This window comes from Somniosus microcephalus, chromosome 28 (genome assembly GCF_052327205.1).
Source record: "Somniosus microcephalus isolate GS21.2 chromosome 28, FLI_Smic_1.0, whole genome shotgun sequence".
Taxonomy (NCBI): domain Eukaryota; kingdom Metazoa; phylum Chordata; class Chondrichthyes; order Squaliformes; family Somniosidae; genus Somniosus; species Somniosus microcephalus.
The window spans coordinates 38,424,094-38,438,976 of NC_141014.1; the positions used below are offsets into that span (position 1 = coordinate 38,424,094).

A 14,883-nucleotide genomic window follows, 5' to 3' on the forward strand; every position below is an offset into this window, starting at 1 on the left:
GTATTTATACTCTCCCTGGACAGCGCCACCCGTAGGCCACTCAGTATTATTTCATAAGTCTTTCTTTCATGAATGACTGATTCATGTCATTTTGTTTGTGTTTGTACAGATTCAATAGGAAGGAGAGTGACAACAGGACAAAGCAACAGGTGGTTCATGCTACACAAAGGTCAAGCAAACTGGAGAATGTACAAGAACATCTGAGAGTGGTTTCTACGTTAAAGGTGTTGTATAAATGCAAGTTGTTGTTGTCGCACACTCTGTGTACAAGCCAAGGTTTAGGCTGGGGAGCGAGCATTATCCGTACAGACACGAGGTACAATAGGGGCCATCGGAATCTCATCTCCCCCCCCCCGCCCCGCCCCCACCTCAGGAGTGGCCCGGCTGTCTCCGGGTGCGACATTACCGTAAGTTATTGTAGGATTCCGGCGGCAGCTTGGCACAAACCTCGCGCAGTCTCTCCACCTTCTTGGGAAGGTCTTTCTCACTGTAGAAAGAAACGGGGTCAAGAACGAGCTTAGGGACCTGGGGAGAAGAGGTTTTCAAAACAGTTCTGTATCAGGAGAAACCGCACCCCCCCACCCCACTCCCCCTCTGAAAAAATGGTACAGCTCCTAGGACCCCCTTTTGAATAATGGCACATTCCTGGGGAACCCCAGTAAATATCGACACAGTCCCTGAGACCCCCCCTATGAACACTGGCACCTTCTTGGGAAGTGCCTGCAGCTCATGGGTACTCCCAGCCTATCATAGAAACATAGAAGATAGGAGCAGGAGTAGGCCATTCGGCCCCTCGAGTCCGCTCCGCCATTTAATGAGATCATGGCTGATCATCCAAATTCAGTACCCTGTCCCTGCTTTCTCCCCATATCCCTTGATCCCTTTAGCCTTAAGAAATATATCCAACTCCTTCTTGAATATATTTAATGATTTGGCCTCAACTGCCTTCTGTGGCAGAGAATTCCACAGGTTCACCACTCTCTGGGTGAAGATTCCTCCTCATCTCAGTCCTAAATGGCTTACCCCTTATCCTTAGACTGTGACCCCTGGTTCTGGACTCCCCCGCCATCGGGAACATCCTTCCTGCATCTAGTCTGTCTAGTCCTGTTAGAATTTTATAAGTTTCAATGAGATTCCCTCTCATTCTTCTAAACTCTAGCAAATATAAGCCTAATCGACCCAATCTCTCCTCATACGTTGGTTGAGTTGTGCGAGGTCCCAGGTGAGAAGCCTGAGCCGGACCACCTTTGTTTGCCTGCAAGCAGAGCGCAAGGGCGAATCCCTGACGTATCAGAGAGGCAATGGGAGGCCGTGCTACCCCAGCGCACAGCCTCAAGTACCTCCGAGTGGCTGGCGATGGTGGTGGGCAGCAGGGCAACTGGCCTGACGTTCATGCCCGGGGTCATTGGGAGTGGCACGAGAGGATAAAGTGGGGGGGGGGGGGGTGGTGAAAAAAATCTACTGAAAAAAAACATGTCACAAAGAGCAACAAAACTAACGAACACGCCATCACCTACCTGGCAGCCAGGAACCATTCATCATAAAGGTCAAATGTCATGAGGGGCTGAGGTAATTCACGCAGGTAGGACTTCAGTGCACCTAGCACAGAGAGAGAAGGAAGAATATTTCTGCAGCAGTTGATACCACCTTTAACAACATCCAACTCATTCTAGAATTAAAGGGCCAGTGTCCTGATTGAAAAGTCGTGAACGAGACATTTTTTATTTGCCAGACATGGTGATCTAATTCTTTCGCGGTGAATTAATTCGCGGTTTGCAGGCTGGCATTTGTTGCTCATCCCTACAACTAACTGGCTTACAAGGCCACATCACACGGCCGTTGATAGGCAACCATGTTGACCTTTAGTGCAAGGGGGTTGGAGTATAAGAGTAAGGAAGTCTTGCTACAATTGTACAGGGCCTTGGTGAGACCACACCTGGAGTACTGGGCACAGTTTGGTCTCCTTATCTGAGGAAGGATATACTTACCAGGGAGGCGGTGCAACGAAGGTTCACTAGACTGGTTCCTGGGATGAGAGGTTTGTCCTATGGTGAGAGATTGTGTAGAATGGGCCTATACTCACTGGAGTTTAGAAGAATGAGAGGTGATCTCATTGAAACATACAAGATTCTGAGGGGGATTGACAGGGTCGATGCTGAGAGGTTGTTTCCCCCTGGCTGGAGTGTCTAGAACTAGGGGGCATAGTCTCAGGATAAGGGGTCGGCCATTTAGGACTGAGATGAGGAGGAATTTCTTCACTCCGAGGGTTGTGAATCTTTGGCATTCTCTGCCCCAGAGGGCTGTGGAGGCTCAGTCGTTGAGTATATTCAAGACTGAGATCGATAGATTTTTGTACTCGAGGGGAATCAAGGGATTATGGGGATCGGTCGGGAAAATGGAGTTGAGGTCAATGATCAGCCATGATCTAATTGAATGACGGAGCAGGCTCGAGGGGCCGTATGGCTCACTGCTGCTCTTATTTCTTATGTTCTTATGTTGTAACTTGTCAAATGTGTTACAGAAATGTTATTGAACACAGTGCTTGTGGTTTCCTGATGAAAACCAAGACTTAAAAAGTTTTTTGCACTAATCTAATTGAGAGATATTTGTGCTGCAGAATGAAAATGGCATAAGGGGTTAGAATCTGAGCAATGCTGTACCTGATCTGGGTGTACCTGATGGGACAGAGTAGGTGCCAGCATCAAACACTCCCAGGGCAGGGAAAGCACGGGTTAGATACAGAGTAAAGCTCCCTCAACACTGTCCCATCAAACACTCCCAGGGCAGGTACAGCACGGGTTTAGATACAGAGTAAAGCTCCCTCTACACTGTCCCATCAAACATTCCCAGGGCAGGTACAGCACGGGTTAGATACAGAGTAAAGCTCCCTCTACAATGTCCCATCAAACACTCCCAGGGCAGGTACAGCACGGGTTAGATACAGAGTAAAGCTACCTCTACACTGCCCCATCAAACAATCCCAGGGCAGGTACAGCACGGGATAGATACAGAGTAAAGCTCCCTCTACACTGTCCCATCAAACACTCCCAGGACAGTTACAGCACGGGTTAGATACAGAGTGAAGCTCCCTCTACACTGTCCCATCAAACACTCCCAGGGCAGGTACAGCACGGGGTTAGATACAGAGTAAAGCTCCCTCTACACTGTCCCATCAAACACTCCCAGGGCAGGTACAGCACGGGTTAGATACAGAGTAAAGCTCCCTCTACACTGTCCCATCAAACACTCCCAGGACAGGTACAGCACGGGTTAGATACAGAGTGAAGCTCCCTCTACACTGTCCCATCAAACACTCCCAGGGCAGGTACAGCACGGGGTTAGATACAGAGTAAAGCTCCCTGTACACTGTCCCATCAAACACTCCCGAGGCAGGTACAGCACGGGTAAGATACAGAGTAAAGCTCCCTCTACACTGTCCCATCAAACACTCCCAGGGCAGGTACAGCACGGGGTTAGATACAGAGTAAAGCTCCCTGTACACTGTCCCATCAAACACTCCCGAGGCAGGTACAGCACGGGTTAGATACAGAGTAAAGCTCCCTCTACACTGTCCCATCAAACACTCCCAGGGCAGGTACAGCACGGGTTAGATACAGAGTAAAGCTCCCTCTACACTGTCCCATTAAACACTCCCAGGGCAGGTACAGCACAGGTTAGATACAGAGTAAAGCTCCCTCTACACTGTCTCATCAAACACTCCCAGGGCAGGTACAGCACGGGTTAGATACAGAACAAAGCTCCCTCTACACTGTCCCATCAAACACTCCCAGGGCAGGTACAGCACGGGTTAGATACAGAGTAAAGCTCCCTCTACACTGTCCCATCAAACACTCCCAGGGCAGGTAAAGCACGGGTTAGATACAGAGTAATGCTCCCTCTACATTGTCCCATCAAACACTCCCAGGGCAGGGACAGCACAGGTTAGATACAGAGTAAAGCTCCCTCTACACTGTCCCATCAAACACTCCCAGGGCAGGTACAGCACGGGTTAGATACAGAGTAACGCTCCCTCTACACTGTCCCATGAAACACTCCCAGGGCAGGTACAACACGGCTTAGATACAGAATGAATCTCCCTCTGCACTGTCCCATCAAACACTCCCAGGACAGGTACAGCACGGGTTAGATACAGAGTAAAGCTCCCTCTACACTGTCCCATCAAACACTCCCAGGGCAGGTACAGCACGGGTTAGATACAGAGTAAAGCTCCCTCTGCACTGTCCCATCAAACACTCCCAGGGCAGGTACAGCACGGGTTAGATACAGAGTAAAGCTCCCTCTACACTGTCCCATCAAACACTCCCAGGACAGGTACAGCACAGGTTAGATACAGAGTAAAGCTCCCTCTACACTCTCCCATCAAACACTCCCAGGGCAGGTACAGCACAGGTTCGATACAGAGTAAAGCTCCCTCTACACTGCCCCATCAAACACTCCCAGGGCAGGTACAGCACGGGTTAGATGCAGAGTAAAGCTCCCTCTACACTGTCCCATCAAACACTTCCAGGGCAGGTACAGCACGGGTTAGATACAGAGTAAAGCTCCCCCTACACTGCCCCATCAAACACTCCCAGGGCAGGTACAGCATGGGTTAGATACAGAGTAAAGCTCCCTCTACACTGTCCCATCAAACACTCCCAGGGCAGGTACAGCACGGGTTAGATACAGAGTAAAGCTCCCTCTACACTGTCCCATGAAAGACTCCCAGGGCAGGTGCAGCACGGGTTAGATACAGAGTAAAGCTCCCTCTACACTGTCCCATCAAAGACCCCCAGGGCAGGGACATCACGGGATAGATACAGAGTAAAGCTCCCTCTACACTGTCCCATCAAACACCCCCAGAGCAGGTACAGCACGGGTTAGATACAAAGTAAAGCTCCCTCTACACTGTCCCATCAAACACTCCCAGGGCAGGTACAGCACGGGTTAGATACAGAGTAAAGCTCCCTGTACACTGCCCCATCAAACATTCCCAGGGCAGGTACAGCACGGGTTAGATACAGAGTAAAGCTCCCTCTACACTGTCCCATCAAACACTCCCAGGGCAGGTACAGCATGGGTTAGATACAGAGTAAAGCTCCCTCTACACTGTCCCCATCAAACACTCCCAGGGCAGGTACAGCACGGGTTAGATACAGAGTAAAGCTCCCTCTACACTGTCCCATCAAACACTTCCAGGGCAGGTACAGCACGGGCTGGATACAGAGTAAAGCTCCCCCTACACTGCCCCATCAAACACTCCAGGGCAGGTACAGCACGGGTTAGATACAGAGTAAAGCTCCCTCTACACTGCCCCATCAAACACTCCCAGGGCAGGTACAGCATGGGTTAGATACAGAGTAAAGCTCCCTCTACACTGTCCCATCAAACACTCCCAGGGCAGGTACAGCACAGGTTAGGTACAGAGTAAAGCTCCCTCTACACTGTCCCATGAAACACTCCCAGGGCAGGTACAGCACGGGTTAGATACAGAGTAAAGCTCCCTCTACACTGCCCCATCAAACAACCCCAGGGCAGGTACAGCACGGGTTAGATACAGAGTAAAGCTCCCTCTACACTGTCCCATCAAACACCCCCAGGGCAGGGACAGCATGGGTTAGATACAGAGTAAAGCTCCCTCTACACTGTCCCATCAAACACTCCCAGGGCAGGTACAGCACGGGATAGATACAGAGTAAAGCTCCCTCTACACTGTCCCATCAAACACTCCCAGGGCAGGTACAGCACGGGTTAGATACAGAGTAAAGCTCCCTCTGCACTGTCCCATCAAACACTCCCAGGGCAGGTACAGCACGGGTTAGATACAGAGTAAAGCTCCTTCTACACTGTCCCATCAAACACTCCCAGGGCAGGTACAGCACGGGTTAGATGCAGAGTAAAGCTCCCTCTACACTGTCCCATCAAACACTCCCAGGGCAGGTACAGCACAGGTTCGATACAGCGTAAAGCTCCCTCTACACTGTCCCATCAAACACTCCCAGGGCAGGTATAGCACGGGTTAGATACAGAGTAAAGCTCCCTCTACACTGCCCCATCAAACACCCCCAGGGCAGGTACAGCACGGGTTAGATACAGAGTAAAGCTCCCTCTACACTGTCCCAGCAAACACTCCCAGGGCAGGGACAGCATGGGTTAGATACAGAGTAAAGCTCCCTCTACACTGTCCCATCAAACACCCCCAGGGCAGGTACAGCACGGGTTAGATACAGAGTAAAGCTCCCTCTACACTGTCCCATCAAACACTCCCAGGGCAGGTACAGCACGGGTTAGATACAGAGTAAAGCTCCCTCTACACTGTCCCCATCAAACACTCCCAGGGCAGGTACAGCACAGGTTAGATACAGAGTAAAGCTCCCTCTACACTGTCCCCATCAAACACTCCCAGGGCAGGTACAGCATGGGTTTGATACAGAGTAAAGTTCCCTCTACACTGTTCCATCAAACATTCCCAGGGCAGGTACAGCACGGGTTAGATACAGAGTAAAGCTCCCTCTACACTGCCCCATCAAACACTCCCAGGGCAGGTACAGAACGGGTTAGAAGTATTAACCCACTACGTATTCTATATGTATTACAAAAGTGACTCGTATCATCTGTGCTGGAAAGGATCTTACCTGCCACAGCATGTGAATCTGAGTTGAACTCTTTGGGGTCGAAGGAACCGCTATCCAGAGCAGATTTTAACCGTTTCAGTACCGAGGCTGCCGCTGCTAATCTGAACAGTCCCTGAGGGTGGTGGAAAAGTTAGCGATTAGTTGAACGCAGACTTCAGAATCCAAAGATGTGCGGGTTAGGTTGATTGGCTATGATAAATTGACCCTTAGTGTTAGGGGGATTAAATACATGGGGTTACGGGGATCGGGTGGGATATGTGTCGGTGCAGGCTCGATGGGCCGAAATGGCCTCTATCTGCACTGTGGGGTTTCTGTGATTCTGTGTGATTCAGAGAGGCACAGTAGTATAACCAGGGTGGGATTCGTCAGCTCCCAAACGAGCTGCTTAGCGGGAGCACCACTTGGAAGTGCAATCTTCCCTCAGGAAGACAAGAAACTTATGTCAGACTATCGTGGTTTATTTTTGCTGACTCTATCAGACTCCCACAAGAGGCATGGACCTTGTCATTATCAGTGTCTTATTTCTCATTGTCTCAGGTTATCCATTACCTTGCTATAAGTCGGACATCCCTTACCCCTCCTGTCAGTTGAACAGTGGATAATATCAAATGCCACACCAACTTTGAACTGGCTAAAATATCAAAACTGGTTTATTGGTAAATTCATAGTTTATTGTGATAAAGGCAAATACTATACAGCACAAAAAAGTATATGAAAAATCTAGAAATGGTCCAGTGTGTTTCTTTTCAGTTCTGCAAAACTTCACCCAGCTTTTTATTTCAGTTTATTTAACAGAAACAGACGGACCTCCTTAAATCACAGAATTTTACAGCACAGAAGGAGGCCATTTGGCCCATTGAGCTGTGCCAGCTCTCTGAAAGGATCATTCATCCCCATTAAAAACATTCTCCTAATTGCTCCCTTCATTCCTTTGATGGCGATTTAAAATTTATGCCCTTTGGTCACTAATTGATTGACCACGGGAAATAATTTTTCCTGATTTACTTTATCAAAATCCCTCCCAATTTTGAACGTTTGTATCAGTTCTCCTCGTAACCTTCTGTGGCCTGGTGAAAAGAGACAGAGTTCCTCTATTCTCTCCATATAACTAAAGCCTCTCTTCTTCGGTATCATCCTGGTAAATCTCTTCCTCACCCTCTCCATCATCTTCACATCCATCCTAACGTAGGGCAACTGGGGGCGTTTTTAACCCGACTCGCTCAGCAGAAGCCTGGCGGGCGGGCAGTTAGAATCACCCCGGGCTCTTCCCTGTCTGAAAACCGCCAGGATCGCAACATCTGCGATTTTAACCCTGCTCTCCTGAGCAGGCGGCGAGGACAGGCGCCCGGAGCCAACCGGGGTCCTTCTTTACACGTGCGTGCTGCGGCCCGATGACATCATTGAGACCCGACTGTAATTTTAACTCAGGCCCGAGCGGGGGAATCCGCCTGGGGTTAAAATCGGGACCAATGCGGCGTAACCAGGGATTATATAAGTTTAACATTACCTCTTTGCTTTTGGACTCTGTGGCCCTAGTTACAAAACCCCGGATCCCACCGGTTCTTTTTATAGCTTTAACAACTTGTTCTCCACTTAGCAGAAAAACGGTGTTTCTCAACATTAAGTCACTCTTCTCCTCTACTCCTTTTATGGTTTTGCCATTGAGTTACATCTTCTTTTCTTCCATGCCAAATGGTACACGAGGAAAACAGCTCCTTTCACTGCTCCACATCCAGCAGACCACACTCTGGGTCGTTTCCCTAATGAAGACCCTTTTAATCTGGGTAGGTCATTACCTTGGCTGACAACCCACTACCAGGAGATGTGAGGGTGAGGTCAGCACTCTACACTGAGCCAGGGCAGGTACAGCACAGGTTAGATACAGAGTAAAGCTCCCTCTACACTATCCCATCAAACACTCCCAGGGCAGGTACAGCACAGGTTAGATACAGAGTAAAGCTCCCTCTACACTGTCCCATCAAACACTCCCAGGGCAGGTACAGCACGGGTTAGATACAGACTAAAGCTCCCTCTACACTGCCCCATCAAACACTCCCAGGGCAGGTACAGCACGGGTTAGATACAGACTAAAGCTCCCTCTACACTGTCCCCATCAAACACTCCCAGGGCAGGTACAGCACGGGTTAGATACAGAGTAAAGCTCCCTCTACACTGTCCCATCAAACACTCCCAGGGCAGGTACAGCACGGGTTAGATACAGAGTAAAGTTCCCTCTACACTGTCCCATCAAACACTCCCAGGGCAGGTACAGCACGGGTTAGATACAGAGTAAAGCTCCCTCTACACTGCCCCATCAAACACTCCCAGGGCAGGTACAGCACGGGTTAGATACAGACTAAAGCTCCCTCTACACTGTCCCCATCAAACACTCCCAGGGCAGGTACAGCACGGGTTAGATACAGAGTAAAGCTCCCTCTACACTGTCCCATCAAACACTCCCAGGGCAGGTACAGCACGGGTTAGATACAGAGTAAAGTTCCCTCTACACTGTCCCATCAAACACTCCCAGGGCGGGTACAGCACGGGTTAGATACAGAGTAAAGCTCCCTCTACACTGTCCCCATCAAACACTCCCAGGGCAGGTACAGCACGGGTTAGATACAGAGTAAAGCTCCCTCTACACTGCCCCATCAAACACTCCCAGGGCAGGTACAGCATGGGTTAGATACAGAGTAAAGCTCCCTCTACACTGTCCCATCAAACACTCCAAGGGCAGGTATAGCACGGGTTAGATACAGACTAAAGCTCCCTCTACACTATCCCATCAAACACTCCCAGGGCAGGTACAGCACGGGTTAGATACAGAGTAAAGCTCCCTCTACACTGCCCCATCAAACACTCCCAGGGCAGGTACAGCACGGGTTAGATACAGAGTAAAGCTCCCTCTACACTATCCCATCAAACACTCCCAGGGCAGGTACAGCATGGGGTAGATACAGAGTAAAGCTCCCTCGATAGTGTCCTAATAATACGCCATAACCTTAACTTGAGAAGAACACTGCATACAAAACCATCATGATATTTCCATTTCCTGCTACAGACGTTATCTCCTCACTTAGATCCACACATACGGACTTTCCAGCATTAGTCACTTCATCATGATCAAGAGCAGGAGCCCAGTCAGTCCTTACCCTCCACAGCCCAGAGATGCGGAGCAAATATCCAGCTCCCAACTGCTGCCTATGCTGCTGATACAGTAACTCCGCACGGAACTGGGACCAAACCCGACAGCAACCTGGTGTGCGCGGTTCAGGGGCACATCATAGAAGATAGGAGCAGGAGTAGGCCATTCGGCCCCTCGAGCCTGCTCCGCCATTCAATGCGATCATGGCTGATCATCCAAATTCAGTACCCTGTCCCTGCCTTCTCCCCATATCCCTTGATCCCTTTAGCCTTAAGAAATATATCTAACTCCTTCTTGAATATATTTAATGAATTGGCCTCAACTGCCTTCTGTGGTAGAGAATTCCACAGGTTCACCACTCTCTGGGTGAAGAAATTCCTCCTCATTTCTGTACTAAATGGCTTACCCCTTATCCTTAGACTGTGACCCCTGGTTCTGGACTCCTCCGCCATCGGGAACATCCTTCCTGCATCTAGTCTGTCTAGTCCTGTTAGAATTTTGTAAGTTTCAATGAGATCCCCTCTCATTCTTCTAAACTCCAGCGAATACAGGAAACTTTGTGATATCCGGCACCGACGGGACCGGCGTGTTGCCGATCTATCAAAACTGCCGGACATACAAAGTTAATGTTGAAGCATACGGAGGTTTTCATCTCCGTATCTGACAACAAACACTGTTGCTTAGCAACAGCTTCTAAAGAGTCGGCTGCAGCTGCAAGCGTCTCCAGCTGAAGCTGTTGCTATAGCTACAGACCTTGCAGTGCCTGACTGGGGAAAAAAAAAGAACGAGAACTAAAAAAACTTACAGAAAATGGCTCCTGATTTTTGCCGTTAGATCGAGTATTCCGGACATACAACCTCCGGATAAACCAAAGTTTCCTGTATAAGCCTAATCGACCCATACATCATTCCTGCCGTCCCATGTGAAGCTTTTACCCCCATTGACCCTTTGGAGGAGTGAGGAGGTTCCTGCCCTCTCTCTCTCCCTCTCTCTCAGTTCACACATGGATCCTACCTCTTCTTTCATTCCTTTCTCCAGCAACATCATGACACAGGCCTCAATGGGAAGGGCGATTTCATGTCCGCAGGATTTCAGATGCTCCTCCAGTGGCCTTCCGAAGGCAGGGTTCTCTGAGATGCCACCTTTCCACACAGAGAATGGACAGAGCATGAAGGACAAGGGAGTGAAAGGCAATCAGATATCCAAGAACCTCTTGGGTAGTTAAAGACAGGAAATATTTGGAATATTAAAGTGTGTGAGTCAATGGGTGTGCGAGAGAGTGTGTGTGAGGCAATGGGTGTGCGAGAGAGTATGTGTGAGGCAATGGGTGTGTGAGAGAGTGTGTGTGTGAGGCAATGGGTGTGCGAGAGAGTGTGTGTGAGGCAATGGGTGTGCAAGAGATTGTGTGTGAGGCAATGGGTGTGTGAGTGTGCGTGAGGCAATGGATGTGCGAAAGAGTGTGTGTGAGGCAATGGGTGTGCGAGAGAGTATGTGTGAGGCAATGGGTGTGCGAGAGAGTATGTGTGAGGCAATGGGTGTGCGAGAGAGTATGTGTGAGGCAATGGGTGTGCGAGAGAGTGTGTGTGAGGCAATGGGTGTGCGAGAGTGTGTGTGAGGCAATGGGTGTGTGAGTGTGCGTGAGGCAATGGATGTGCAAAAGAGTGTGTGTGATGCAATGGGTGTGCGAGAGAGTGTGTGTGAGTCAATGGGTGTGTGAGAGAGTATGTGTGAGTCAATGGGAGTGTGAGTGTGCGTGAGGCAATGGGTGTGCGAGAGAGTGTGTGTGAGTCAATGGGTGTGTGAGAGAGTATGTGTGAGTCAATGGGAGTGTGAGTGTGCGTGAGGCAATGGGTGTGCGAGAGAGTGTGACAGTAAGTGATACAAAGGGGAAAGGAGAGAGTGTGTGATTGAGGGTACGGGTGTGCGCGAGAGTGTGTGAGTGTGTGAGAAAGAGTGAAGATGGCGAAAGAAAATGCCTTTGTTTCACAGTTTGAGGCTGGATTGGGACCCAGATTGCACAGAGCTTCTGCTCCTAGTTGTGATGCTCACCTGACGGGTTGGGGCTGGTCTTCAGCATTGGGAGAATGGTGTCCAACACTTCGAGTGACTTTCTGTGGTAATCAGCTTGTGCTTCCAATAACTTTAAAAACAAAGAAATAAAAATTACATCTAAAGAATATTATATTTCAGGATCCGCCATTTATTTTCAACAACAACTTGTATTTATATAGCACCTTTAACGTAGTAAAACGTCCCAAGGTGTTTCACAGGAGCGATTATCAGACTAAATTTGACACCGAGCCACATAAGGAGATATCGGGACAGGTGACCAAAAGCTTGGTCAAAGAGGTCGGTTTTAAGGAGCGTCTTAAAGGAGGAGAGAGAGGCGGAGAGGTTTAGGGAGGGAATTCCAGAGCTCAGGGCCCAGGCAGCTGAAGGTGGGGTGAAGAATGTTGGTTCCTGAAATTGGGCCTCGTAAACTAGCAACCAGGTCCAGATTCTACCCCATCTTCTAGACTTACTAGTCCCTTAACTGTTTTATGCCATTCTGTAAATTCACCTCTCTGATGCCTCTTGTCAAAGCTGAAAAAACCCAAAACTCTCCTCGTATCTCAGACCCCTGACACTAGGAGATCAGGCTCGTAGCTCCTTCTCCGACGCTCGTAAATCTCCCTTGTGTCTCGGCGAGCAGAACTGGACACTGAGGTGCGGTCTAACCTGAGCACGGTGCACTCCCCGTCACTCTATGGTTTGCCATGACCAAGAGGAGATCTCGAGCAAAAAGACTGTGGCCGTGAGCTAGTGAGTGACGCTGATCTATTGTGTATACAACTGCTCGGAATATGCAAAAGACAGACTAGATGCAGGAAGGATGTTCCCGATGGTCGGGGAGTCCAGAACCAGGGGTCACAGTCTAAGGATAAGGGGTGAGCCATTTAGGACAGAGGTGAGGAGGAATTTCTTCACCCAGAGAGTGGTGAACCTGTGGAATTCTCTACCACAGAAGGCAGTTGAGGCCAATTCATTAAATATATTCAAGAAGGAGTTAGATATATTTCTTAAGGCTAAAGGGATCAAGGGATATGGGGAGAAAGCAGGGACAGGGTACTGAATTTGGATGATCAGCCATGATCGCATTGAATGGCGGAGCAGGCTCGAGGGGCCGAATGGCCTACTCCTGCTCCTATCTTCTATGTTTCTATGTACAATGGGGCCAAGATTCCACTATAAACACACCGAATTACTAGCGAAGAGATCGATACGGGCGGCGAAGGCCTTTCGGCCCATCTTGACTTGGCTTTCCAAGATTCAAGTTTTCCCAAAGTGTTGATTCCAGGCTTTCCAACTCCCGCCATCAATCGATCACTCTTCATGTGAAGAACTTCCAAACATTGGTCCTAAATTCCCCTCCCCCCAGCTTGACCCTTGTCCTACCGTCCCCGTTAAGGAAGATTTGCATTTCTATAGCGCCTTTCACGACCACCGGCCGTCCCAAAGCGCTTTACAGCCAATGAAGCACTTTTTGAAGTGTAGTCACTGTTGTAATGTGGGAAACTCGGCAACCCATTTGCGCACAGCAAGCTCCCACAAACAGCAATGTGATAGTGACCAGATCATCTGTTTTATTGATGTTGATTGAGGGATAAATATTGGCCCTGGGGTGAACGCCGCTGCTTTTCTTCAATTAATGCTGTGGGATCTTTTATATCCACCTGAGAGGGCAGACAGGGCCTCGGTTTAACATCTCATCTGAAAAACTGCACCTCCGACAGTGCGGCGCTCCCTCAGCACTGAGATTTTGTGCTCAAGTCTCTGGAGTGGGACTCGAACCCATGACCTCCTGACTCAGAGGTGAGGGTGCTACTCACTGAGCCACTGGCTGGCATGTTAATCTTGAAGTAGTGTCCCAGGTTTACCATTGACTATTTTATAAGAGCTCTATAAGGGGCCCTCCTTTCAGTTGCCTCCTTTCGAAGCCAAGAGCCAAAGGGGGAGAAATTCGGTATCGCCCCAATTGGGGCGCGATTATCGGCCGGGCGCAAAGTTTAGCGCCTGGCACTAATTATCGCCTCCAACTGCAAACTTAGCTTTTATCGCCACTGGAGGTGATTGGAGTGCTAAATCAGGCGCTACACACCTCTCTTAAGGCGCTAACGCCGGGGAGCGAGGCGCTACCTCAGAGCGCTGGCGAAGCTCATGTGATGTCAGTCAGCAATGGAACACAGACACACTGGCGCCGGCCAGTTCTTAAAGGGGAGGGTCGATCTTGCTCTCCATCCACACCCTGCTCATTGCAGCCTTGAATCTCAGCCTGGAGAGACCTGTACATCAAATCTGCTGCAAAGAACAATGGAGAGGCCCAGGGAAAGAGCTCAGAGTGCAGCCCCCATAGTCTCTTCTAAATCGATGCAAGGAAGGTCAAATCAAAATGAACCTGCAAAGTGCTGCTCAGTATCCAAAACTCCTTCACACAGCGTAGAATCTCTCCAGAAGTCTCTCTCTCTCTCTCTCTCTCTCTCTCTCAGAATGCATGGTGCAAAAATGTCACCAACAAATAGCGCTCCCCCAGTCCCTTCCCGACTGCAAATCACTCCCCCTCAACCTGTTGTTGCTAGCGGCAGGCGGTAAGGCAGGGGGCGCCACTCCATATCCGGTCTGGGGCGCTACCGGGGCGTTGCACGCTCGACTGACGTCACGATCTGCGGGCGCAGGAGATCGTGGCGGTAGTGTTTAGCGCCGCCGCAAAATGTCTGGTCAATCTCGCGAGCGGTGCAAACATCGCCGCGCCCAGGCGCTAGTTGCTTTGCGCCCCATTAGCGCCCTCTTAAGGTGCATAACGGGAGACGCAAAGCAACCGAATATTTCCCCCATAGCTTCTCCCATCTTGTGTATGAGGTTTAATTAGTTACTTACTGAGAAGAAATAATTGGAGTATTCCTCCTCTTTGCTGGCAAAGTGATAGAGGTCGGCAGCATACTCATCCTGTAATAAGGTGAAGGAAATGGCCGTTAGTTATTCTGCTCTTCACCCAATAAATCATGAATTCTGAAGATACAGAGTCCCTGTTTCGCTTTCCTTTGTTTTTGTCTTTGTTTGATGAAG

The 14,883-nt window shown here is 49.5% G+C and overlaps 1 protein-coding gene across 1 annotated transcript in view; it reads right to left on the reverse strand.

Moving 5' to 3' along the window:
* LOC147099624 (SH3 domain-binding protein 1-like) overlaps positions 1-14,883 on the reverse strand; it is a 66,616-nt gene that overhangs the window by 18,768 nt on the left and 32,965 nt on the right. Inside the window, exons 8-13 of the mRNA XM_085969885.1 lie at positions 14,695-14,763; positions 11,830-11,920; positions 10,795-10,922; positions 6,636-6,747; positions 1,518-1,599; positions 407-487 (exon numbers count right to left, since the gene is read on the reverse strand). Of these exons, the coding sequence (XP_085826011.1) occupies positions 407-487; positions 1,518-1,599; positions 6,636-6,747; positions 10,795-10,922; positions 11,830-11,920; positions 14,695-14,763 (563 nt within the window). The remainder of the gene's footprint in view (positions 1-406; positions 488-1,517; positions 1,600-6,635; positions 6,748-10,794; positions 10,923-11,829; positions 11,921-14,694; positions 14,764-14,883) is intronic.